The 27,964-nt window shown below is 44.1% G+C and overlaps 1 protein-coding gene across 2 annotated transcripts in view; it reads right to left on the bottom strand.

Annotated features, from left to right (window-relative positions):
• Nucleotides 1-27,964, bottom strand: part of MTHFD1 (methylenetetrahydrofolate dehydrogenase, cyclohydrolase and formyltetrahydrofolate synthetase 1) — a 293,116-nt gene that overhangs the window by 119,727 nt on the left and 145,425 nt on the right. For both annotated transcript variants that reach the window (XM_069207350.1, XM_069207351.1), the window contains one exon: nucleotides 8,679-8,725. In XM_069207350.1, coding sequence (XP_069063451.1) covers nucleotides 8,679-8,725 — 47 coding nt within the window. The remainder of the gene's footprint in view (nucleotides 1-8,678; nucleotides 8,726-27,964) is intronic.

Here is a 27,964-nt window from a genome sequence, read left to right on the forward strand (position 1 = left end):
GTGATACCGTCATTTCCTACTGGGCTGCAAACTGGGAACTACCTCATTAATATTCTTGAGGTAGGCTGATTTGCCTTAGTCCAAAATAGCAGTGGCCTGAGGGCATTAATGTCCCCAATGTACTTTACTTCTAGTTCTTCATGTACACAGAAAGGAGGGGTACTTTGAGGGACGCTCAACACACGCCTTTAGAACATGTTTTTCATGGACTATAAAGGATCTACCCTTTTTAACCTCAGATATTACTGCCATATATTGCCTTAGAAACACACTTTGCCTGACAGACCTCAGTTATAGCTTGGGGCGCCCTACTCCTAAAGCTATCAGCAAAGCTAGTCACAGCTGCATTAGTCTTAAGAAGCTCCCCTTTTTTATTGGCAATCTGAGGCTTCTAGTTCATACTCGAGTTTAAAAAAAAAAAACCCTGGCAGGAAAAAGCAGTAACTTTGGCAAAGGTATGGTTACCCGCCTTAAAGGTTTTTGTTCTAGTTGGCTTTGGGCCCACTATCATAACATAAGCAACAGTCATCATAGATTTTTTTAAGGTTTGGGACTGGTAGATGTGCAATGTCACCTTCATAAGCAGAAAAGACACTTTTCACAGAGTTTGATGGAAAGGTTATGGGCACATAGACAGTTCTGGGGAGTTCCAGTTCATTGCAGATCAACACTGTTCATTGTCAGAGAGCTTTGTACCTGGCCTTGGAAATAAGCTTTCTTTTTGCTCCGGTGACCGTAAGCTGATAGCCTCACAAATCTCTTCAACATTCTTTGCAATATGGATTTTAGTAAAGAGTTTTAGTGTTTGGTCTGCTAGAGGCTGGATACAGAATGACAGGAGCCAAACTAAGTTAGGCAGGATGATTGGGAGAAGGTTCCAAATGCCATTGTGCGTGGGTACTGTTTAGTAATATAGGGAGGTGAATGGATAGAAACAGATTTACTTCTAGTGGAATGGAAGCAACTAGGTACACACATTTTCGCAGTTAACTTGGTTAGTGACTTCAGGCTGAAGCATTTAGAGCACATGCAAACAAATGTGAATAGGATGCTTTCTTCTGTAGGAACCACTATATATATATGGAATATGTCACTTACCCAGTGTACATCTGTTCGTGGCATGAGACACTGCAGATTCACATGCTGTGTATTATCCTGCCGTCTACTGTTGGGCTCGGAGTGTTACAAGTTGTTTTTCTTCGAAGAAGTCTTTTCGAGTCACGGGACCGAGTGACTCCTCCCTTTCGGCTTCATTGCGCATGGGCCTCGACTCCATCTTAGATTGTTTTCCCCGCAGAGGGTGGGGTAGGAGTTGTGAGTATACTAGAGGTAACCATGCAATGGAGTAGTAATGTATGTACCTAATGTGTATTAAAACAATATGTATTTATTTACATATTTACAATTTTCATGCAACTATAAAACGGCTACAGGCTACCGGGGAGGTGGGAGGGCGCATGTTAATCTGCAGCGTCTCATGCCACGAACAGATGTACACTGGGTAAGTGACATTTCCCATTCGGTGGCATATGTAGCTGCAGATACACATGCTGTGCATAGACTACTAAGCAGTAATCTCTCTATAAAGCGGTGGTTTAGCCTGTAGGAGTTGAAGTTGTCTGAAATAATGTTCTTAATACAGCCTGTCCTACTGTAGCTTGTTGTGTTGCTAACACATCTACACAGTAAGGCTTAGTAAATGTATGAGGCGTAGACCAGGTGGCTGCCATACAAATTTCTGTCATTGGTATATTCCCAAGAAAAGCCATTGTGGCGCCTTTCTTTCTAGTGGAATGTGCTCTTGGTGTAATAGGTAATTCTCTTTTTGCTTTAATGTAGTAAGTTTGAATACATTTAACTATCCATCTGGCAATGCCTTGTTTGGATATAGGGTTACCTGCATGAGGTTTTTGGAAAGCTACAAACAATTGTTTTGTTTTGCTAAATTGTTTCGTTCTGTCAATGTAAAACATTAGTGCTCTTTTGATGTCTAATGTATGTAAAGCTCTTTCTGCTACTGAGTCTGGTTGTGGGAAGAAGACTGGGAGTTCCACAGTTTGGTTTAGATGGAATGGTGATATGAGCTTTGGTAAGAATTTTGGATTTGCACGGAGAACCACTTTATGTTTATGTATCTGTATAAAGGGTTCCTGAATAGTAAATGCTTGTATCTCACTTACTCTTCTAAGTGATGTGATGGCTATTAGAAAGGCACTTGACCAAGTCAGATATTGGATTTGACAAGAATGCATGGGTTTGAATGGTGGGCCCATGAGTCGTGTTAATACAATATTAAGGTTCCACAAAGGTACTGGTGGTGTCCTTGGGGGTATGATTCTTTTTAGTCCCTCCATAAATGCTTTAATGACTGGGATTCTAAAAAGTGATGTTGTATGTGTAATCTGCAGATAGACAGATATTGCAGTGAGATGGATTTTAATGGAAGAGAATGCTAGATTAGACTTTTGTAAGTGTAATAGATAGCTGACAATGTCTTTTGTGGAGGCATGTAGTGGCTGAATTTGATTAGTGTGGCAGTAGCAAACAAATCTTTTCCATTTGTTTGCGTAACAATGTCTTGTTGTAGGTTTTCTCGCTTGTTTTATGATCTGCATACACTCTTGTGTAAGGTTTAAATGTCTGAATTCTAAGACTTCAGTAGCCAGATTGCTAGATTGAGCGATGCTGGATTCGAGTGTCTGATCTGTTGTTTGTGTTGTGTTAACAGATCTGGCCTGTTTGGTAGTTTGATGTGAGGTACTACTGATAAGTCCAACAGTGTTGCATACCACGGTTGGCGAGCCCAGGTTGGTGCTATGAGTATTAGTTTGAGTTTGTTGACCAGATAAGGAATGAGTGGGAGAGGGGGAAAAGCGTAAGCAAATATCCCTGACCAGTTGTTCCATAGAGCATTGCCCTTGGACTGCGGGTGTGGGTACCTGGACACAAAGTTTTGGCATTTTGCTTTTTCTTTTGTTGCGAATAGGTCTATGTTTGGTGTTCCCCAGCTGTGGAATTGATTCTGTAGGATCTGGGGATGTATTTCCCATTTGTGAGTTTGCTGGTGATCTCGACTGAGATTGTCGGCTAACTGATTCTGAATGCCAGGTATGTATTGTGCTATTAGGCGAATGTGGTTGTGAATTGCCCAATGCCAAATCTTTTGTGCTAAGAGACACAGTTGTGACGAGTGTGTCCCCCCTTGTTTGTTGAGATAGTACATTGTTGTCATGTTGTCTGTCTTGACAAGAATGTGTTTGTGGGCTACTAGTGGCTAAAACGCTTTTAGTGCTAGAAAAACCGCTAGCAGTTCCAAATGATTTATGCAAAGTTGTTTTTGTTGATTGTCCCATTGACCCTGTATGCTGAGATTGAGGTGTGCTCCCCACCCAACCATGGAAGCATCTGTTGTGATAATATCTTGAGGCACTGGGTCTTGGAATGGTCGCCCTTTGTTTAAATTTATAGTGTTCCACCATTGAAGCAAGGAGTGTGTTTGGCGGTCTATCAACACTAGATCTTGAAGTTGACCCTGTGCTTGTGTCCATTGTTTTGCTAGGCACTGTTGGAAGGGCCGCATGTGTAATCTTGCCTTTGGGACGATGGCTATGCATGAGGACATCATGCATAGTAGTTTCATTACAAACTTTACAGTGTAATGATGGTTTAGTTGTATACTTGATCTTACATTTTGGAACGATTGGATTCTTTGTGGACTTGGAGTGGCAATTGCCCTTTGTGTGTTGAGTGTTGCTCCCAAGTATTGTTGTATTTGGGATGGTTGCAGATGTGACTTTTTGTAATTTATAGAGAACCCCAGTTTGTGTAGAGTTTCTATGACGTATTGCGTGTGAAGAAGACTCTGTTGTTGAGTGTTGGTTTTTATCAGCCAGTCGTCTAAATATGTGCATGTGCTGTCTCCGTATGTGAGCGGCTACTACTGCTAGGCATTTTCTGAATACCCTGGGGGCTGTTGTTATTCCGAACGGTAGCACTTTGAATGCCGTGCCGTGCATTACAAACCCTAAGTATTTTTTGTGAGAAGGATGGATGGGTATGTGGAAATACGCATCCTTGAGATCAAATGTTGTCATGTATTCCTCTTTTTTTTAATAAGGGAACTACGTCTTCAAGTGTTACCATGTGGAAATGGTCTGATTTGATGAAGAGATTCAGTGTTCTGAGATCTAAGATAGGTCTTAACGTTTTGTCCTTTTTTGGAATCAGGAAATATAGTGAGTAGATGCCTGTTCCTTTTTGATGATTGGGTACAAGCTCTATTGCTTGTTTTTGTAGCAGTGCTTGGACCTCTATTTGTAATAGGTCTAAGTGTTGTTGAGACAGTCTGTGTGTTTTGGGTGGCACATCTGGAGGGAATGTTGCGAATTCTATGCAATAACCATGTTGGATAATTGATAGGACCCATGCGTCTGTGGTAATGTGTGTCCAGTTTTGGTAGTATGTGGTTAGCCTCCCCCCACTGGTGACAAGTGCTGGGGTGTTGTGACATTGAAGTCACTGTTTGGTTTGGCTTGGTTGGTTGGAATTTTCCCCTTCCTTTTGGGAATTGTCCTCTATATGAACCACAAAACCCTCCCCTTTGGTATTGTGATTGATAGGTGGGTCTGGTTTGAGAGATGGAAGGCTCAAATGTTTGTTGCCGAAACCCTCCTCTGAATTGTGGTTTTCTAAAGGTGCCTCTGACTTGTGGGGAATAGAGCGCGCCCATGGCTTTGGCCGTGTCTGTGTCTTTTTTCATTTTTTCAATGGCTGTATCGACTTCCGGCCCAAACAACTGTTGTTGATTAAATGGCATATTTAACATCCCTTGTTGAATCTCCGGCTTGAATCCCGAACTTCTCAGCCATGCATGTCTGCGAATGGTTACAGCCGTGTTGACAGTCCGTGCTGCCGTGTCTGCCGAGTCTAGTGCAGACCTTATCTGGTTGTTAGATATGGCCTGTCCTTCCTCCACTACTTGCTGGCCACGTTTTTGATGTTCCTTGGGCAAGTGCTGTATGATGTCTTGCATCTCGTCCCAGTGTGTCCTGTCATAGCGTGCAAGTAGGGCTTGTGAATTCGCAATTAGTCATTGATTGGCTGCCTGTAGCGTCAAATTTTCTACTTTCTTTGTCAGGTGGCGGAGCATCTCCTGATGATTGAGAGTTTGCTCTTTTCCTTGCTGCCCCTACAACCACTGAGACCGGTGTGAGCTGCTGTGTTATGAACACAGGATCTGTTGGGGGGGGGGGGAGGGGTTGTACTTTTTTTCGACTCTAGGCGTTATAGCTCTTCCTTTTACGGGCTCCTGGAAGACCTGTTGCGCGTGCTTGAGCATGCCCAGGAGCATCGGCAGACTCTGATAGGAAGCATGTGTGGATGCCAGAGTGTTAAAAAGAAAGTCATCCTCCACTGGCTCTGTGTGCATTGCTACGTTGTGGAACGTAGCTGCCCTGGATAGTACCTGCGTATATGCAGTACTGTCTTCTGGTGGTGACAGCTTTGTTGGATAACATTCTGGATTGTTATCCGATACTGGCGCATCATATAAGTCCCATGCATCAGCATCATCCTGTGTCATCCGAGTATGTGTGGGTGACTGCATTATAGGTGTTCCCACTGGTGACAGTTGTGGTGAGTGTGGTGGGGACGGTTGTGGTGAGACCATTGGTGGTGGAGATTTGTCTCTAACCACTTTTGCTTTAGGTTGCATTTCTGTCTCCTGAAATGCAAGCTTCCTTTTTGATTTGAGTGGAGGAAAAGTTTGTATTTTGCCATTCTCTTTTTGTATATGTAACCTCCTTTGTGTATGGTCAGGTTCTTCCATACCTAACTCTTGTTCGAATCGATGTCTTTCCTTGAGTTGGCTGGAAAGTCCTTGCTCTTCTTTATAAGAGCTTTTTTTTGGCTCTGAAGCCGCTTTTAACGGTACCAAAGATTCTGCAATAAAAGTATTTTTCGGTTCAGAGGAGATTTTTCGGGGCTTAGTCAATTCGATCACTCAGTGTCGAGATCGTTCGGTGCTGGATTCTCGACCGGAGTCGGAAGTCTTCGGCAACTCTTTGGCCTTTTTCGGTGCTGATGTTTGGTCACCTTCCTTTCGGTGGGTTAAGCCATGGCCTGTTGGCGGTGGCATCCCCATGGCCTTAAGTTTTTTTATCTGAACCTGACTTTGGGACCGGGCAGGTTTACTCACGGTTCGTTGCACCGTCGAGGGTCGTTCACCTTCGGATTCATCCGAGTCCATCTCTTGGATGGAGATACTTTCTTCCTCTTGGACGTCGAGCTGTTCTTTCGGTTTCGACACCATATGCAGTCTTCTTGCGCATCGATCCCGCAAGGTCTTTATTGATCAAAACGCTCGGCAAGCTTCACAGGTATCCTCTCTGAGTTCGGGTGACAAACACAGGTTACAGACCCAATGCTGGTCTGTATAAGGATACTTCGCGTGGCACTTAGGACAGAAGCAGAAGGGGGTCCGGTCCATTAGTCTGGGACGACGGGTGTGGTCGGGCCGACCAGGTCTCGGTGAAGAGTGGAAGCCCGGAAGGGCCGCCGAAGAGGTCTTGATTGTCGGTGCCGATACACTAACACTAACCCGGTACCGAGCGATAACAATACCGTCGAATTTTCAATACTTTAGCTAACTTTCCTGATTTGAAATACGGAGCGAAGAGGAACACGTCCAAACCCGATGGCGGAAAGAAAACAATCTAAGATGGAGTCGATGCCCATGCGCAATGGAGCCGAAAGGGAGGAGTCACTCGGTCCCGTGACTCGAAAAGACTTCTTCGAAGAAAAACAACTTGTAACACTCCGAGCCCAACACTAGATGGCAGGATAATGCACAGCATGTGTATCTGCAGCTACATATGCCACCGAACATATATATATATATATATAGAATAAAGTACCCCATGCCATACATGATAGGGATATTGCAAGTCACAGCGGAGTTCGATGACTATATGGAGGTACACTGCTGAAGGCTGAATTCCTTTATAAGGGTATGGAACGTCTCTGTGATTGGCAATATCCTTATCATGTATAACAGGAGTACTTTATACCATGTAATACATGGTCACACCATTGTCTTTCCTACAAACCACTTGAATCCTTGGAATGTAGCTCTACCATATGAAAGAGAGCATGTTTGCATACACAAAGAATTAAAATACAATCTCTAGTACAAAATTAAACCCAATCAAAAAAGTTGTTATATATTCGTAGCAAAAAAAACATTACAATCTGTTTAATACAAGCTGTTAAATATTTGTTGCAAAAAGATATTAGAAACTGTTTAATACAACCCAATTTAATATTAAAAAAGAGCTGTGGTACCTCCGGAATGTGTAGAAATATACAAAAAGTTTCTAACTTTTCTATAATTACCTAAGGAGTGAAAAAAAAAATATGTTCCAATAAAGAGCTCCTTTCTGCTTGTCACTTTAAAATAGACAGAGCAGAAGAAAGAAACGCCATGATTCATTTTAGTTCTATGAACAGCTGCTTTAAATTTTGCTCTATATGGCCTGACCAGCCTTTCCCCTTCGTGCTGGCACTGGCAGCAGGCACTGCAACATCAGAACTCAACTGTGATACGTTATTACAGTTGGGTTCTGACATCAGTCCTTTATAATCGATGACTAGGTGAATTAAAAGTCACTGATTATAAAAATAAATTAGAGACTTTTTTTATTCAAGGATTGCAGAATCCCATGTAATATAAGGAGATATGATGTCCTGTAAGTGCATAGGTCATGTTATTAGTTCCGCAAGTGTACTGAACACAGATTTGACAAGGGTCTTTGGAAGTGGCATATTATGGCAGCCAGTGCCACAGAAATACTTGGACTATACCTACAACATTGGGGCAGGATGAAAGGTTTCTTCTGCCAACAGCAGTGCACTATATTGTTGCTAATGATGTTTTGGATTTGTGGGGAGGCGCAAGACCGGCTCACGTCAATGAGTGCTGACGTATGAGCCGAGTCAAGAGAAGGGAGTATGCTTGTCATGTCAAAGTTATAGCACGGTTCTAGGTCACAAGAAAGGAGGTAGGCAGTTTCTTCAGCCCACCCAGAGTAACTTCATTTTTATTGCTCTATGGGTCAGTAAATAGGGGGCATTATGACTTAAAACGAATATAATTAGGTCTTTAAGTGTATTGTGCATTGTAAGGAAAACAAAGGAATAATGTTAATTCAGGGGCTTTTGTCTTCTTAATGTACTGGAGAGACTATTAACATCCCAAGGGAAAGGCAGGCGAAAGCTCGGTAAACCACTACAGGACTTGAATCATTACTGGACACAGGAGTGAGCCACACATGAACATGTTCTACATGCAGTTGCCTTACAGCTATCCCAAGTTGGCACACAAACTGAAAGTGCTGATGGTCCCTCCTTAAAGCTTATGAATCGTGGGGTGTTGTCGTTGTAGGCAAACAGTGCAGAGGTGTTAGAAGTAAACGTGCACCTAGACTAACATCATTTCCTCATAGGGAACTGCTCATGAATCGTGAAGCACAGAAATAAATAGAGAAGAAATGCTACAGTAACTATGCGGTAAAATAAAAACACACTCACACACACACATATATATGTTTCTTTAAATAATGCAATTTATGGGATTATACGATGTGGCTATTCCAATAGTTCTGGAAATAAATATACTTTACCTCTTCCATTGGGATAACTTGTGAATAGCCACCTCCAGCAGCACCACCTACAAGAAGGCAGGCATAATAATTCAAATAAATCAAACAGTAGATGCTATAGAAAGAAAATAATAATTAAATGTGTCAATAAAGACCGTTGTACCCTAGAAAGTAGAAGTGTGATTACTGGAGAGTCTAATTTGCATTGTATTGGAAGTGCATTAACATAGCGCTCACATCCCTTGCTGAGGCGTTGAAGCACTTTATGCCACACAGCATGCTGCCCCGGAACCCAGCGATAGTGGTTAAGGATTTAGGTGTGATCCTCAGGGAGGGAAGACGTCTGGTGGAGCATGCAAGTCTATTCAGATGGTTGGCAGGATTATTAGACGAGCTAGAGGAGATTAGGATGTGGTAGGTTGCATGAGTAGGCTTTTCAATGAAGGACAGGATGATATATTTTAAATGAAGTGTGAGCAATTTGCAGAGATATAATAATTGACATTAAAACAAACACCAGAGGAGAAGGTTATTTTGAAAAAAAGGAGAAGCAACAGTTGTAAGTTTTAACTCAAGGTCAGGTTTTCATGTCCGGTTTTGGGACTATAAAGGAGGATTTTCTTAAGTAGTATGAAGTCTGAGAATGCAAAACTAGAAAGAAACATTATTTGCATCTGTGATAGTGCTATAATAGATATTTTGTTAGGCAGTAGAATCAGGATAACTATCAGTTCCCTGCTATCCTACCACTAGATCACTGCTTCAGCATGGGCAGTTTATCAGCTCAGAGGATGGAAGTTGGAAATAATGGCTGGACGCATACATAGGGACACCAAGACATTTAGGCTGCGTTTAAAGGAGGCAGTAACTTAATGATCACAGCAATGCTCAAGAATATACGGGGTAAATAATTCAAACATTGGAGCAGGTGTCTTCTGATGCTCATCCTCAAAGTTTGGCTCAAAGTATTAATTACAAAAGCAACGTGATTTCTCATATGAATGCTCCTGGTTTAGCACAGCACTAGATGAGGGTAACCAGACAGTGGAAGTGTATTGCCTGCAATTCTGTAGTTGGAGGGAGGATACCTAGAAACTGAAGTTAGAGATGAGAAACCTACTTCAGATATTCTATGAGACCTTTAGGTTATCAAAGAGCTGCTGATTAGACTTCCTGAGGAATGCCATTTTGTGAAAGGTCAGGATTGGGAATGGGACTGTAGACTTTTTGCAAGATGAGGAAACCTTCAGATGAGGCCGGCCTTTCTGTCTTTCCCTTACTGTTCCCGAGAGGCTGATGACAACCAGGTGCAAAAAAAAAAAAGAAAAAAAAAAAATCACACTTCTTTTGTGGGTGAACCAAGATGGACACTGCACTACTGGAGCAGCATCACTTTACACAAAGGCTGTGTCTGGACAGCAGCTTAAAACCTTTTCCCAACTGATCTATTTGCCTCGCTTTAATTTGTAATAAGTAGATGTCGATGTTTCTTCAAGATATAGAAATTTCTAAAAAGAATACAAAAGACCAGCTGCTGATCACACACATGAGGAAAGCAGAGCACATGGGCATGTATCCATCCTGCTTGGCTTGCAGGGGGTAATTTCGATGTGTCTGAAAATGCATTCCCCATTATGTCCCAACAACCCGTCACATGTGGACCACTATTCAAAACTATGAAGAAAACATTCATAGCAAGGTTGGAATACCTTACAAGCTCACTAAATTTCTTTAAAATGATGACCCTAGCGAAATGATTTGAGGGGTTGTGGAACAAACAGTGGATGCTTTCAGGATTTAGAACAAAAAAATCTCTGTACAGCAAACATGATGACTATGCTCTGAACTTCAGAGGTCTGGCATGGGTCCCACGTGTCAGAAAACACTAAACTGTGATCCACATTCATTGGGGATGGTCTCTGGCGCTTTTGGGGCTGAGGAGTTGTCCATCTAAAGCAGTTACATTTTTGAAGTGAGCAGTGACAAAAGAGACGGAACTGGAGCAAACACTGGCAACAGAGAAATGGCACTGAAAAATACAGAAGGTAAATATGTTTGACTGAAATATTACTTTTGTGGACTATTTTACTTCAGGTAAACACCAGTTTTATGCCAGTCTCTGGTGGGGGATAGAGAAAAAACCTTTAGGTCTGGATACTAAGAGGTACTGTTTAGCGAAAGAGGTAAGTCTTAGAGAATTCGGAATTGATGAAAACGATGGAGAAAGCTCATGATCCCATTACTAGAAAAGGCTTCACTCTTCAAAATGATTATACTTCCCAGGTTTTTGTATGTTCTTCATACCAGATAATGGAAAACTACTTTATGAGAAAGGATTAAATACTCCGGACTCTCTTATGGGATTGGAGAGCCCCAAGGACTACGCTACAGTCCCTCACTAGGTCAGTCTATGATGGGGACATCACCTTTCTAGATGTCAGGGCATACTATTGGGCCTCTCCGCTTCAGGTGATTAATGAGTGGGGATTCTTGGCATGGATGGACCAGCAACACTAGATTAGACAAACTGCACATGGGGATATCCGGGTACATACAATATTTTCAGAATAAAAAAGCAGAGTAAACTATTGGTGCCCACACAGGCAACAAAGGGAAAATGGGAGAACGCAATGATCAGTGTGTGATCGAAGGAAAAGATGACAAAAAGCGAACCCAGTATGGATAAGTACCACATTGATGGAGGTGAGGAAGATAATAGGTTTTAAACACCGAGAACTCATTGGCAATAATAACCTGCGGAACATCTTGGAAGGGGACAAATGAAAACTTTTGATACCTTACAGACTGAATATGAACTGTCCCATACTCATTATTATAAACACTGACAACTCCAGCCAGGGCTCGACTGGGCGAAAGTACCGGACAGTAGTCCCCTAGAAAGCACAGTGTTGATGGATAAAATAGGCACAAGTTGGTCTCATATTTACCACATTCTCACCACCATTAAACTTGACAATTTGCAGATACCTCTGAATGCATGTGAGGAAGATCCGACACCCCTGGAAAATGTAGACTGGGAAGCGGCCGTGATGCACCCCAGAGAAGTCTCAATCAAGGAGACAATGCATATCATTCAAATCAAAATACTGCATTACATATTATAACAAGAGTGAATTATAGCAGATGAGGAGAGAGGAGACTCCTACATGTTAGAGATGCCAGGCGGCAGACAGGACTTTCTATCATACTTTCTGGGAATGCTTAAAGTAGAATCATTACAAGGTGGAAGTTTTGTGGCGAGTTAGAGGCCACTGTGGACGTCCTAGTCCCATGTACCCCTCACTTGGTGATTCTGGGTATACCAGGGGAAGCCGATCACCACAGAGCTACACAGCTATGCTGGATTTCATAATTACAAAAGGACATATTGCCAACAAGTGGAACAAGCAGCAGACCCCGACAAAATCATTAGGGCACGCTGGTTTGAACATATGCATGGAGGCAGCCTTTCCCCTGATAAACCATCAGGGGAAAGGCTGCCCTAGATAGTTCGAGGCAAGTGGAGATCATTCAGTGGGATGGAGAGGAAGAACCCGAATTTTCGTATAGCGACTCATCATCTTTGGACCACCCAGAAGACACCAGAAATTGAACTATTGGCCATACAGGAAGTCGCTGAACAGAGAGGAAGGCTATAGTGTTCCAAAAGAGTGTTTAAAGAAAGGACAGTGGGGCGAGGGGTAACAAGGGAGGTTCTCCCACCTTTGTAATAATATGTAACATTCTATGTGATGTGCAATGCTGTATTGTTTTCCTTTTTAAAATAAATATAAATACTTCAAAAGAGGTACTTTCTTGCTAATGTCAGAGCACCCCCGGCAGGTCAGACACTTGGGCTGCTCTGTTACCTAACCAGAAAAATTAAAAAAATTGTGAACTGTGAAAACCTACACCAAACGTGGCTCACAAACCCGCATTGCAACCTGCTGAAATGATAGCAACTTGGGGTACGAGATTAGTCTCGCTCACTCATCTCGCCAAACACTTGCATCCGTAAATACATTTTGCAAGATGGACACACGGCTAAAGTATACGTTGCAAGGTCATTTGAACAAGTTAATTACCTTTGGTATTGGGCTTTCTGGGGGGTGCTGTAAATGCAAATTATTCTCTAGTTAATATTCCCAGGCGGCAAACTAGATCTGAAAATTCTCAAAAGCAGTGCTGCTGCCTGCTTGTAGGCAGCACACGGGGCTCGGCATCAAACTTATGCTCTGGGGCAAAGCTGGGCAATGTGGTGCAAAAGCAAACCTTCTTGTGATGGATAGTCCTCTGTATTATGATCTGTTACGCATTAGCTACGAAGTAGCCTTCAGAATGTCTGAGGGCTCAATCCACCTCAGCTAAGGCTGCAACCACAGCGTTGTTGCATGGAGTGCATGCCCTGGATATCTGTCAGGCAGTTACAAGGGCATCAGTTCACACGTTCATGAAGCCCTCACACCTCTCCATTCTGTGGAACCATCTATTTACCAACTAAAAACATCCCAGTCTAGGAACCTGGACACTGGTACTCCCAAATCACAGGTCGTCTCCACACCTGAGGACACAGATAAGCTCAAGAAAGAAACTGAAGACAGCACGCATGTGTGGCGATTGTACAAGGCTCCGATCGTCAGTTCTGGAGTAGAACGAGGGCGACGTGGAGCAGCACTGCACTACCTACCGGCACAGAGGAGCACTGGTTTTTGTGTTCTGTTTGAAAAGTTTGCAAATTCAGTCTGGGGTGAAGAGACAAGGGGTGGCTCTGGATCTGCGTCTGGTGGTGAGGACAGAAAGGAAATGACATCAGCGTGTGCAATTCACACCTATATGCGGTTCTGCGCCTCACTTCTGGAGTGGATCAACAGCGACGCGGAGCAGCATTACATCATCTACCGACACACAGAGGTAAAGTTTCCGGATCCAGTCTAGCTTCTGGGGATATTCACCAGTTAAGGAATCTGCAGTTAGAAGTATCCATCAGAACTGGGGGTTCTGGGGCAATCAGGGTCCTGTGCCTCCCTTCAGTAGTAATGTAAACTTGCCTCAGGTACAAATGAGGAGGGCAGTGTGAGAGGCGGCAAATCACATTTAATTACACAGGCAAAGGATGGATACTGCACGAGAAGCAGTAGGAAAAGGTCCCAACAAGCTCAAATGAAATATGTACTTAAATACTTATGATTTTGTGTTAGTTTGTACCAGGTAACGGTTGTTAGTACTAAGCACAAGGGCAAGGTTGCCAATATCAATATGCTATCCCACTTTTACAATATATAACTACCCAACAGTAATGTGCAAAAAGCATTACTACTTGAAGGTGTGTACACAATTTAGGAAAATCAGACAACCTCTACCTAGGCAAGACAGTTGGCTCATGTATCCATCTGAGCTATTCCTGGATCTCTCCAACATCCTAAATAAAGTATGTCTATTGCTATTTGGTTTGGTATCTATTTGACTATGATGAGTGTAATGTGGTCCCTGATTGTGCACTTATTAATCATAACTGTATTTAGTCCCCTACTATGTTAATTAACCATCCACCTTTACCAGTGTTCATGTTAGATGGATGCCTTGCTGAAAGACACATCCATTTTTGCGGACCTTGTAATGATGTTTATCCCTATGGAAAAGATGGCTGTTCCTGCTATTCTTTGGAGCTGCACACTCTCTACTTGTGGACAGAAAAATAGGACTGGTAGAAGTTAAAACTACAGCTTCTGGTAAAAAACAGAGCTAAACATAAGGGAGAAGAGCCACTCTTAACGGACAGGGCCCTCCCACAGACCTGCCAATGAATTCAAAATCCTTCAGTAACCCAGGCTTATCCAACCTTAGGAGTTTTTATAGATATCTCCGACTTGTAGTCTTGTTAAGCCTTCATTGCTGCATTACTCTTTGACGATGCTTCATATGTAGTAATCAGGCTGCCTAAACCCTACTGGTAGGATGATAATCCCTGTGGCACACTGCAACACCTGGAGTCATCAGTTTCATTTCAAGACTGCAGCAGGTGAGACCTTTCTTCAGCTGTCACTGTTGTAAGGCAGACGCATGCCACGGCTAAAAATGGTCCACAGTACAAGGCCAGAGGGGATAGTGTAGTTCTGGATATCTACCTGCTCATCACAGGCCTAGGTACTGGCTCCCTTGGTACCACTTCTTCATCTTCCATTGGTTCCCATCCCAAGATGGCGAAGAAGTCATTTGCATGAAAGAACCACTATGCCATGCTTTCATCAGCCCAATACTTAAACCAATGGTGTTGCAGGAACGATATCTGAAGAGGCTTTTCACTTGTGTGCATAGGCAAGCTTCTCGAAACCCCAGTGAAATACTTGATTTCTAGTGGTGCTAATGAATGCAAAAAAGTAAAATGAGACCTGCTGTATTTATGACAGATGATAGACTGTATTGAATAACCTTTGTTAACCAATTCCGGAGGGACTAAGAACAACTAAGAATACTTGCTAAATGAATAACCGGTGAGCTGTTTTGTTGACTAGAGAAATGCCCAAAGCATGTAAGAGATTCTAGGCTCTAAGGAAATAAGCAGCCATAGTGCTGCATATTTGGTTATGTTGTGCAATCTCTTTTTCTGGGAATACAATTTAACAAATTAAAAATATATATGGAGTGTGATCAAGATTCAGAATTGTAATAAGAAGTATTTAAATGGGTTAAGAGCCAGAGTGATATTGTCCAATTGACAAACCCAACAAAACCCTTTAAGGTGTAATGGACCACCAGCTCCACCTGGCCGAGCTGGGGTATTCATGCTATGATGCCAGACTAACCAAGGCGTACACAGCTGGACTGAAATAATACACAAATAGGAGGGGTTCAACATTTTATTTTTAAAAGAAACTGGATTTTAAAGGCTCCTCAATGTAAGGCTCCGCTAATAGGCATACAACATAACCTGACACTGAAAATCTAAATGCTTTAAATCATTAAGTTTTGCAATCCTTTAGTTTTGAAAAAGATTAATCCTTGATATACTGTTATTCAATGAAATCTAGTATGCAGCCCAGAACTGTAAAAGGAAACAGCCCTCTCCCTTAGACCCAGGTACGAATATGCTTCAATAAAGAATTTGTTGTCATGATTCAGCATATCCGAAACCCTCTTATTCGAAATTCTTTTCAACTTCTATAACACATACGGTTGGACATATACAGTTCAAAGAGAATTTTTTTTTTTTAGGGAAAATGGATTACTAGCTGATTATTTAAAATAACATATGCCAACGGTCTCTCACTCGCTCTGTTTTTCACTTACACAATGAGCTTTACAACCTAAAACTCAGTTGAGCATTCGGTTGATACTACGCCAAATATAAAATGAAAGACTATAGTTCATGGCCACCTATACAGGTGCCAATATGGCCACTAATGTTTAGGTCTGGCATTAGCCAGGACCTTTTGATTTTATTAAAATTATATAAATAATGAACAAGTTAATTGTCTTCGGTAACGCTCTTTCTGGTAGGCCCTAACTGCAGATTCACAACCGTGTGATTATTCCCCAGGTGTCAGACTGGAACTAGAAACTTTTCGAGCAGCACCTCGGTGTGCCGATAGGTGAGGTCATGAAGCTTCACACTGACACTGTTCCACTCCAGAAGTGACACACAGAACCACATATAGGAAGTTAGTTGCTTTCTAGGCTGTCCACACCCTCAAATGCAGAACCCACCTATAAATTGTCTTTGACCAGTGTGCTTGATACTTGGAACCTTTTGGGGCAGAGAAAAGCCCAGCTCACAGAACGTGGAGGATGGGAGGGTTGGTAAGGAATCTGCTTTCAGATAGAGTATCTACCAGAAACAGCATTACTAAAGGTAAGTAACTTGTTCTTTTGATGGGTACTTCTAACCGTAGACTCCTCAACATCTGAATAGGTATCGAAGCACTATCTCCTAGGTGGTGGGTTTGTGAACTGCTTCAGGCTAAAAAGTTCTGAAAGAGTGAGCAGGCACAATGCCCATCTCGATGGATCTTGCTCTTCAGATAGTAGTTTTTCGTGAATGTATGGAGGGATGCTCATGTAGCAGCTAGGCAACTATATAAAACAGGCACTCCGCATGACAATGCAGAGGCAGCACGTCTGAACTCTGGTGGAGGAACCCATAAACCTTTAGAGGGTTATTTCTTGGTCAGTGCATAGCAGATTTAAATGCAACACATGAGCCACCAAGCGATGGCATGCTTGACCAACAGGATGCAGGAGACTATCAATCCCGGCAGATTCAGCGTCATCTCTACTGAAATCAAGAACAGACTCTGAAACATCTGTATCATAGCTCGAATATCCAGAAATCTTAGTTCCAGGAAGACACGAAAATGCACCATGTTCATGTTAGAAAGGGGGTTTCTGGTTGGCTAGGGTATGCACCTCAGCCAGGCAGAACCTACCCACTCTAGTCAGGGCAAGAGAGTTACACGTCCAAGATAACCCCTGCTCACCCCCTTGGTAGCTTGGCACGAGCAGTCAGGCTTAACCCGGAGGCAATGTGTAAAGCGTTTGCACAACACACACAACACACGTGACGCAATATCCCCACCACAAAGGAAACACAACACCAGATTATATGAAAATATACTGTATTGTACACAAGGCAATTATCAGACCAAACATCACATATCAGTACTATCCTGCTACCTTAGCAGCTGTCAGAACGTTACACATTAGTTACTCTGCAACCTAGCAGTAGTCACACAACACACAGGTTACTCAGTATTCTGTAACATAAGCAGTAGTCAGGAAAACACGTATTACATCACAGCACTTGTCATAAGAATATCATAAAATGCCCATAGTAGGAACATTAGAAAACATATGGCAAGTTAGAAAAACATATTAGCAAGCATGGCCATAAAAGGAACATTTGCATACACATTTGTAAAAACATCAAACGCAGGTAGGTAATATATGAATCAAACAAAAGTCTGTTGAAAGAACTTTGGATTGCAACTATATTGGTCCTTTAAACAGTACCTGATTGGATGAAGGCACCTCCAGTGCCTAGAAGGCGAACAATGGGGCCCCCGGCGCTCCTATGTGCAAAACGGGGGCCTCCCTTATACTCTGGAGTCAGAGGAAGGAGACATGCACCTCCTCTCTTTTATAGACAGGCCCCTCTGGGGACCGTGATTACTGGGGGCCCCCCAGTGCCTCAACCGGCCCTCACGAGGGGGGCTAAAGCCAGCAAAAACAACTTAGGGCAGGAGGGGGGCACCACGCACCCCCTCCGCTTTAATGACAGGCCCCTCCCGGGAGCTTGCGATCTCTGGGGGCCCCCCCAGGCCTCCACTGGCCATTCCACCAAGGGGGGGGGGGGGGGGCACAATAATGCCCGTTTTACCTAACAGCAGAAAAGGAGCGTCCTGCTCCTAACGCAGAGGCCAGGGGGAATGGGGCACTCCCCGCGCCTTCTCCTGGTCCTGCCGTGAAGCCACAAGAAGATCGGACCCCTCCTGGGGCCCGAGCAGACACTCGCCTGCACCCGATGCGGTGTGCGAGTGTTCTTCCAGCTTCCCGGGCCGCTGTGGTGATCTTATTTAAAGGGGGACAATGCATCAAGGAGCCTATGAGCTTCCAAGGCTCCATAAGCGCGCTGCAATCAGCGCTATGGCAAACGCAACCACGGAGAAGCACCCTTCGTGAAGAAATGGATGCAGGGGTCAGGGGCCACAGTACTCTGCCCCTGGGGAGCCTAATCTTAAGGCAAGGTACTCAGGTGGAGGGCCCAGCTACAGGCCAGCACAAGGGAAAGGCAGCAAGTGGCAAGTCTTTCACAGTGACCAGGCAGGTCACAGGTCAGCACAGCAGCAGCAGTCCATGGCGGTTCCTGGTGAGGCCTTTCAGCCTTTGGTGTCCAGTTCCAAGATGATTCCAAGAGTCTCCAAATTGTGGGGAAAATTCCCCTATACTTATAGTCAGTTCTTACAGTGTTTTACAATGGTAAGGAGAGGAGGTTCCAGCCAGTTACAACTGGTTCTGGGAGTGCCCCCCTCTCCTTTCAGCACAGGCTCCAAACATCAGTGGGGGGTTAACGACCCTATTGTGTGAGGCCAGGGCACAGTCTTTACAAATGCAGTTGTGCCCCGCCTCTCCCTTCACTCAGCCCAGGAAGACTATTCAGTATGCAGATGCACCTCTGTGACACCTCCAACCTCCCTGTGTACAGGCTGTCTGAAAAGTATGCACAAAGTCCCAACTGTCACTCTGCCCAGACGTGGATTGGAGTCAAGCTGCAAAACACCAGAGTCATAAGTACAGATAAATGAGCACTTTCTAGAAGTGGCATTTCTGTGATAGTAATAAAAAATACACCCACACCAGTAAGCAGTATTTATTATCATCATCACAACCATACCAAACACGCCTACGCTACCCCTCATAAATCAGACAATACCCCTTTCACATAAGGCAGGGCATTTCTAATGCAATCCTATGAGAAGGCAGCACTCACAGCAGTGAGACACCAAGTTAGGCTGTTTGTCACTACCAGGACAGGCCATGCAATATGGCACATGTCCGGCCTTTCTACTGCCCATAAGGCTAGCTAGGGCGTACCTTAGGGGTGACTTACATGTAGTAAAAGTGGAGTCCTGGGCCTGGCAAGTAAGTTTAGATGCCAGGTCCCTGTGGCAGAAAACTGCGCACACAGGCCCTGCGCTACCAGGCCTGACACAGGTTAAAAAGTCTACTTCAGTGGGTGGCGCAAGCAGCGCTGCAGGCCCACTAGTAGTATTTAATTTACAGGCCCTGGGTATAGAGATACCACTGTTCTAGGGACTTATAGGTAAATTAAATATGCCAATTAGGTATAAGCCAATCATATCAACTTTAGATGGGAGCGCACCTGCACTTTAGCACTGGTCAGCAGTGATGAAGTGCTCAGAGTCCTAGAGCTAAGAGCGAGATGTCAGAAAAACCAGGAGGAAGGAGGCAAAAAGACTGGAGATGACCCTGCGTAAGGCAAAAAGTCCAACAGTTCAGAAACGCTATGATGAAGGGGAGCTTCTGTGAATGAGTCAGATGTGACATTGGAATGTTTATAGTGAACCCTAATGAAATGAGGAAGTTTGCCATAGTCTGGATGTGGGTGATGACTGCCTGAGGTGGCCTACCTGCAACAAACCAATCATTCAGGTAGGGGAAGAATGTAACCCCAACCTTTAAAGATAAGCTGCAAACACCACCATCACTTTCTTGAAGACCCAAGAGGCACTTGTGAGGCCAAAAGGAAACTGCGTGAACTGAAAAAGTGCCTGCCCCACCATGTACCCCAGATAGGGCCTGGGGGGCTGCAGGACAGAGATATGAAAATACATGTTATGCAGATACTACTCTACCATCCAGTCTCCAGGGCAGACAAGACCTGGGAAAGAATGAGCAGCTTGAATTTGTTCTTCTGCAAGAAGGCATTGAGAAGGTAAATCTCTAAAGAAGGAGTAAGGCCTTTTTCTGTACCAGAAAGTAGCAGCAGTAACAACCAAGCCTACTTCTGATGCTGGCACACACTCTGTGGCTTCTTAACTAGAAGGGCCTGCATTGCCTGCTGCAAGAAGCACAGATGGTCCTCTGGCAGCCATTCTGTGGATGGTGAAAGGGGCAGTAAGGGACAAGAAATAGTAGTGCATAACCCCATAGGACCCACTTCTCTGAAGATATGGATTGCGACCCAGACAAAAAACAATGGATCCTTCCTCCGTCAGGGTGACTGTGTGCCTTAAAGGATATTCTCAATTGGTTTTGAAGCTTCAGAAGCTGGAGTGGCATAGAATTGTGCATCATGCTGCCCTTGTTGTCCACGTGGTCTGTAGGTAGTGTGGTCAAGGCGACGAAAATGCTGTTGGATTTCCTGAACAGACTGAACTTGATGGTAATATTGGAAGCCACGCCCAAAGTCATGGAGAGTGAGAAACTGTTGGTACGGCTGAAATGGTGGGTACACAGGGCCAAGAAGAGCACCATGAGTCACTAGTCTTAAAGTGCTCAAAGGCCGAACCCGCCTTCTCATCAGAAAGGCGAGAGCCCTCAAAAGGCTCATTGTGGACTGAACGTCACTGGAGAAGTATGCTGACCTCATTCAGGTGTGCCTCCTGGTGCAAGTTGCCCTCCTTAGGCAATCTGTGGTTTCCAATCCATCAGATGGTAAATTTTGCGGTGTCAAAGCCATCCTGAACAGGCTGCGTAAGGACAGGGGGCATGCTTTGTAAGAGTCCCAAAGAACATAAGTATAACGCTCTAAGAGGCACCTGATCTTAACAGACTGTAGTCTCAAACTGGTTGATGACAACATGCACTTCCCAAAGTTTTTCATGTGCTCGGATTCCCCGTCTGGTGGTGCAGTAGAGAAAGCATAGTCTTGCAGGCCTTGCTTGTTGAGGCTTTCAGGTGTGAAGTGCAGAGTCAAAAAGTCTGGATCTCCCAGGTTTGTACGATGATGTTGTGCTATTTGTCTGTTCACCAGAGATCCTGAACAGGGATTTGCCCAAGCCTCCACAAAGGTGTCTGTAAACACTTCATTAAACAGAAAGAGGGGCTTGGTATTTTTTACCTAGGCTGATCCTCAACCACCTTTCGCATTTCCATGGGGAAAGAGGCACTTTCTTCAGTAGCAGGGCCACAGGCAAAACTAGGCCATTGCCTGGCGAAGCGTCAAGACCACTGGCACCTTGAAGGTACACATAGCAATTGTAATCAGTAAATAGTTGAACAAATGAATCCCCAGCATCATATGCATCGTCCGTCACATTCAATTTAAAATAAAGAATAAGGATTTTGATTTTGAGCCCTTCCTTGAGGCAGTGGCAGAGTATCGTAATCTGATGGGCTGACCAAAGTCCGTGATCCAGGCCGACCACGGCGTGGTCTTGGTAGAAGTGGTAGCAGTTGTGCTGCCACAGAGTCACAAAGCACAAAAGGGTGCTCTTTGTTATCCTGTGTCATCAATGCTCCATGGACTTGCCTGAATCGTGATGCTAGAATCGGCAACAAAGTCAATGTGGAGCATGTAGCAAGTCCAGCTGATGCCAGATCACACACACCACTGGAGTCCTAGGTAGAGGCTCTTGTAATTTCCTGGGGTCCTGAGGCACCATAGGGAACCAGTAATGTGCAAAAGAGGTGTAATATGGCTTCACTGAATTATTTGATTTGCTGCAGTGTCACCGACAGCTGTGGAAATTTGAGTTTCTTCGGAACAAGGGCAGGAAGCAGCTCTGAAAGTGCATGGTTTCATGACAAGACTGGGAGGCATGTTGACACCCTCACAACTTCTCTGGAGTTCGAAAGTGGAGGGAAAGGGCAGAGTCCTGCTTGGACTTTTATATTTTTTTCTTCAACCACAATGATGATCAGTCATGGAAACACCTTCAGGAGCTACAATTGGACTTTCCCCTCAACTTTACAGAGTGGAGTCTTCTACTGCTGGGTGACAGAGCTTTGCTTTATGGTCCTGGACACCCTTGGAATTCATCAAGGTGCAGTCACTGCAGGTCTTGGAGTGGATAACAGGCATCACAGGCAAACCTGTTGGGGGGGTCTGTCACAGATGTTTGTTTGCGACAGTCCCTACAAGGTTTAAAACCTGTAGTTGTGGGAGGTGACATTTTCTCTTGCACACTGGATTTTGAACAATTGAAGATAAGGGTCTTATGAAGAGATGAGGGGTAGCTTTGGATCCTCGAGGCTCAGAAAGAACACACCATACAGCATAGGTCAAGTGGTCAGCCCACATCAGCCAGCTAACTGTACTGTGGGTATCTGTATTCTTCCCTTTTACAAGGAGCACATCCATGCACAAAATGTTTTCCTTCAGTGACAGATTGCTATGGCAATGTATGCTTCTAGAGACCAAACTAATGTTTTTGCTTTTAGCCAATGTTTTTTTTTTTAGATTGACAAGGACCCACAAACTTCCCGAACAATAAAAGTGTTAAAAAAAACACATGTGAAAAGACGTGGCCAGCAATAATCCCACATATTCAACCACTCTTAACTGTACTCCATTTTCTTTTCCCTCACTTAAATTCTAAAAGCAGGAAATATCTATTTTATCACATGCAACCTTTGGTAGCTTCATTTCCTTCTGCTTCTGTGTACAAGTACAAATACAAGTGCTTATCTCAATGCTTGAAAACATTCCCTTGTTCTACGGGACAAAGCAGACACCAAATGAACATTCTAGAATGCATATTGTTGGTGATTGTTAGTGATTTATGACTGGTCCAAGAGAACTTTTCTTCTCTCTTCACTGATGAGCGACCGCCTATTACAGAGGAAAAAAATTGAAAAGGAGAAAGAGAAGGTGTGCTAGATGGAATGGCAAGATGATGTAACATTAGTTTGACACAGGGTAATAACAAACTATTTAGGATGGCAAATTTGAAAGTTTATATTGACTTTACATCCCACTGAATCTAAGAAATGCTTCCAATGAAATTCTCTGTTTCACCTAGAAGGGCTGACTCACATTGTGGAGGCGTACACAAAGCTAAGGGCAACTTCAAGTTAAAAATTCTAGAATCTCTTTAAAATAGCAAAATGTAAACAATAAATAACAAGCCTGGTAATAAGATGGAATAAAAGGTACAACAGTACTGTGAAAGAACTAAAAGAAAGAGTAGCCAACATCAGAGATACTCATGATAGAAGAACATTTCAAAGAATCACTGAATCACTGAATGATGTTGGATTTCTAAAGCACATGAATATCGCAGAGGTGTCTCAGCACTGGTGATGTTCAAGGTGCAATGCAGAAGCTAGAATGGAAGGATAGAAGCTTAGAGAGCCAAATCTCAATCTGTTTTCTGAAGATCAGATGAGAAGATATTATTTTAAGTTCTGAGCGCAGGGAGTTCCAGGTCTGGCACGCCTAATCTTGGAAATAGTGAGAAGATTCTGAGAAGCAGATTGCCTGTTCCATGAAGAGATATAGGCCAGAAGCCAGGGGTGACTATAGGAAGGATGACTGAAGAAAATGCATTTGAAGGGGGGTAAAGAGAGCTTTAAGAAGTATATGCTTCCTCACAAGTAGCCAATTAAGTCTTACTAGGTCTGAGGTTGCAGATTAACATTTTGGGATTGTAGGAAGCTGGCCTTTTAGATAGTGGACCAAATGAGGTACACTGTGCAAAGAGTCCAAGCAATCTCCAGCAGTAACACCGAGGCATAAATGACATCCCAAAGCCTCTGTTTTTGGGTAGTGTGGTCGAGTAGGTAGGCATATGAGAGGGTAGTGCTAACCATGTAAGGCAAACACTCATGCAGCAAGTGAGACATACACTCAGAGAAATCCAACACCAATTTAAAAACATAACACACACTTTATATAAACATTAATACTAAGATCACTGGAATCAGGTGAGTACTTTTCGAGATATGCATTTTTATAGTTTTTGAAAGTTGACAGTGCAATTTTGTGCTGCAGTAATGTTATCCTATGGGGGAGAAACACGTACTGCATTCGGGCACTTCACAGTGACTTACGAGACTGTTCGTAAGATGAATATGTTGCAGTGGCCAATGCCATATGAACAGTTCACTTCAGTAGGCTCTGGTGTGTCCAGATGCATAGGTGTGTTACAGGATTGGGTGTCCCATTCACTTCAATGGGGAAGGCTCTGGTCACAAAGTTGTAGCAGGGGGGACTGGAAAGCCAGTCCATGGGAACTAACAGGGAGGCTCAACCCTTGAGGTCCTCGAACATGTATGGACACCATTGGTCCACTTCTCATCGGGCTGTGGAGCTCGGGTGCAGCAGTGTCTTTTGGTGTTGGGTCCGGTGCTGGAGTTCCTCGCAGATACAGGGGGGCCTGCAAAAACAGTCTGCAGGCATGGACTGGGGGTCCAGTCCCATCAAGCCAACAAGTGGGCTCAGGTCTCACAAGGCTGGGAGACGTGGAGACAGCCTTGGTTCTCTTCTCCTCAGTCTGTGGCAGATGGGTGAGAGGTACTCAGAGGCATCAGGTTTCTGTCTCTTAGTCACTCGCAGTAGCAGGGGGGTCTGCCAAAACAGGCTGCAGACTCTGTTGTGAAGTCCACAGTGGGTACACTCAAGGTGGGCTTTTTCTCCGGAGGGCCTGGGGACCACCCTGACACCACTGGCCCTTCAGTACTGGCTAGGCGGTTCAGGTGCAGTGGTGATGCCCACATCGGGTTTTTAGTGATCCTGGTCCTCACAGTTCTTTCTTGGGTGCCTACGGACGTAGAGGAGCAGTTCCTCTACTCCAAAGGGGTTCTTCTTGGCGATTTGAGAAGCAGTGGCAGCCCTCCGAGTTTCTTGGAGACTGCAGCAACAGGCCAGGCCAGTTGTTCCTCGAGGGTCAGGTGCAGCAGGCAGGGTTGGTGCCAAGTCAGTCATGCTCCTCGGTACGTGGGTTCAGCAGGTTTCATGTCCACTCCTTTTATGATCAGCGAAGATCTGAGGGTCTGGTATCAGGGGGTCCCCCAAATACTAAATTTAGTGGGTGTTGACGTGGAGTGAACAGTAGAAGCCATTGGGCTAAATACCCCTGGGGTCACTACGCCCCCTAGATGACCACTTCTTGTGGGGAGTGGGCATCACCCTGTCCACAGCTCCTAAATCCCACCACACACAACATGGCGGAATTTCCTAAGGCGTGTCCACTTCAGGTTGGTCACCCTAGGGATGTTCCCAGTCTGGAAATGCAACATGCCTCCTGCATAGCTAATTTTACCATCTGTCCAGGTGCCAGATGAGCCCTGGGGCAGGGGGTTTGCATCTTCTTCTGAGGAAGGCCAGATCAGCATACTAAAGGCAGAGGGCTTCTTTGAAACTCCCTGCCTTGGAATGCAGATCACCCCGTAGGGAGGGGTGTTCAACACCTCAGCCAGGACATGCTTTTGCTTCTGACCTCCAGATAGCAAATGCTCTCACCGTTTTGGGGGAGGGGTCAGATTACCATCTGTTAGTGGCAGGCTGGCCAGAACTGGACTGGGAGCTCACCAGCAGTTGTTAGGTTTTCAGGGGCACCTCTAAGGTGCCCTTTGGGTGCATGTATTAATAAATCCAACAATGGAATCAGTGAGGGTTTATTAATACGAGATGTGGAATACCAAACACCCCAATCTTCAGAAAAGCCATCATGTAGCTTGGGAACTTGTATCGACTAGTCTCCAGCACATATATTTAAAATGGCTTCCCTGCACACTTACTATGTCTAAGAATCGACAAAGACATAGTAGGGGCATATTTGCTCATGCATAGATGTCAACACTGGTAATATAATGCACCCTGCCTTAGGGCTGAAAGGCCTGCTGTAAGGGTGACTTACAAATATTACAAGCAGTGTTTACATATAGCATGGCACACAAGTGTGTGCCATGTCAAGTTTTCACTTTTAGGGGGCACCTTGTCTCCCAGCCTACAATAGCAGTCTGCAAGAGGTTGGTGATGTGTCCCTCAGAGTGACACAAGTTGCTCTGCAGCTCTTAGGGCCACCCTTCAAACCTCTTGTCCTAGCTACCAAGTCTGCCATTTACTAGGGACTCACAGAGGTGTTGAAGGGCCTGGCCACTTGAGGATCAAGTGACCAGGTGTCTTGTGTTAAGGAAGAAACACTGGCAGTAGGGACCTTGTTAGCAAGAACCCAGTGCACTTCAGTCAAAGTTGCATCAAAAAACAGGCAAAAAAAGTGTGTGTGTGGAAGAGGGGGTTACTGCTCCAGAACCCAGCTTCGTTAGGAGATATTTATGTAGGTCTGTCTGCTGAATTTTGCCCCAACTGAAGGTGATGCTGCAGATGTGTAGGGACTCCAAATAAACAGATTTTCAGTAATTGATTATTAATCTAATAAGAACCTGCACTACTGTTTTGAACGACTTGAATGGAATGAAGTGAAATAGTCTATACAGGTTTTTAAGACTGCTGAAGCTTGTAGGCACTGCATTCATGATTTGCCTTCTAAAGGAGAGCTTGTTGTCAAAGAGTACTCCTAGATATCTTGCAGATGAGGTGTAGGAGGGGTTTCCAGGACTCCAATAAGACGACCAAGAAGGGAGTCGACCAAAAAGAAGGCTCTCCTATTTGTTGGTGTTCACTTGTAAACAATTATTGTTCATCCATTCTGTAACAGATGACATTGTTTAGAAATGTTATTTTGTCTTTTCTAAAATCGCAACTATAGGCAGAGTGTCATCAGCATAAGAAACCAGGTGGAAACCTGAGTGTCTAAGTGGCTTAGCCAAGGGGAGACATATATATTAAAGAGAGTCTGGCTAGGTAAAGAGTCCTGAGACATTCTACAGTTAAAGGAGAAGGAATTGGAAAAATATCGGCGAAGAGAGACCTTTGCATCTCGTTTAAAGAGCAAAGAGAGTATCCATGTCCAGGCTTTGCTAGAGATTCCTACACGAAGCAGTCCCTGCAAAAGAATCTAATGATTGGCAGTATCGAAAGCTGCTGACAGATCAAGTAAGAGAAGAGCGGCAGAGCCGGACTGATCCAGAATGTTCCTAAGCTCATCTAAGGCTGAAAGCAAGTTGGACTCAGTGCTGTGGGGGTTGGCATCTTCCTCTGAGGGAGGCCAGATCTGCATACTGAAGGCCTAAAAACTAGAAAAGGCTGTTGCAGTGAAAAAACAAAGCATGAGAATTGATTGCCTTCTATATACAAAAAATGTATTAGATAATGCATTTAATGTGCAATGTATGATAGTACTTTTGAGAGATTTAACAGTCCCTCATGCATTCCAATGCAAGCACCCCATAGGAGTTGGAATGATGCACAGTCACTAGCTTGAAGTGAGGAGAGAAATACTCCTCAGGGTGGAGCCAAAGCTCACTCTATGAATATTTCGAAGGATTAGTAACAGGCCCTATGCAGCAATTCTGTTAAGCCAGACCTATTAAGGTCCTGTTTGACAGTGGATCGGCGTGAGCCTTATCCTAGAAATGCAAACTTGTAGACCAAAATTACCCAGAGTGTATAACAGGTGAGTACCATAAAATAATTGTTCAAAGCCAATAGGTCTCGCCTATGCAAGAACTATTGGTCTTGTTAATGTCTTTAGTCTTGTTGTACAGCATCGCAGCAGCTGTGCAGCATGGCTGAGAGTTAGGATGTGGCCAGTGCTGACCATGAGGGGGAGTAATACATTTTCTTAGAATGGGATTATTCTCTGCCTTCACAAGAAAAACAGTTTTCAGGACAAAGGATATTAACACCTTGTCAGCAAACGTAAATAACTAACAAATTAAAATACACATTTATGCATCAATCTTTCCTTAATGGGTCAGGAAGAGTGAGCCGAAGACTGAAGGTG

This window comes from Pleurodeles waltl, chromosome 9 (genome assembly GCF_031143425.1).
Source record: "Pleurodeles waltl isolate 20211129_DDA chromosome 9, aPleWal1.hap1.20221129, whole genome shotgun sequence".
NCBI classification, from domain to species: Eukaryota; Metazoa; Chordata; class Amphibia; order Caudata; family Salamandridae; genus Pleurodeles; species Pleurodeles waltl.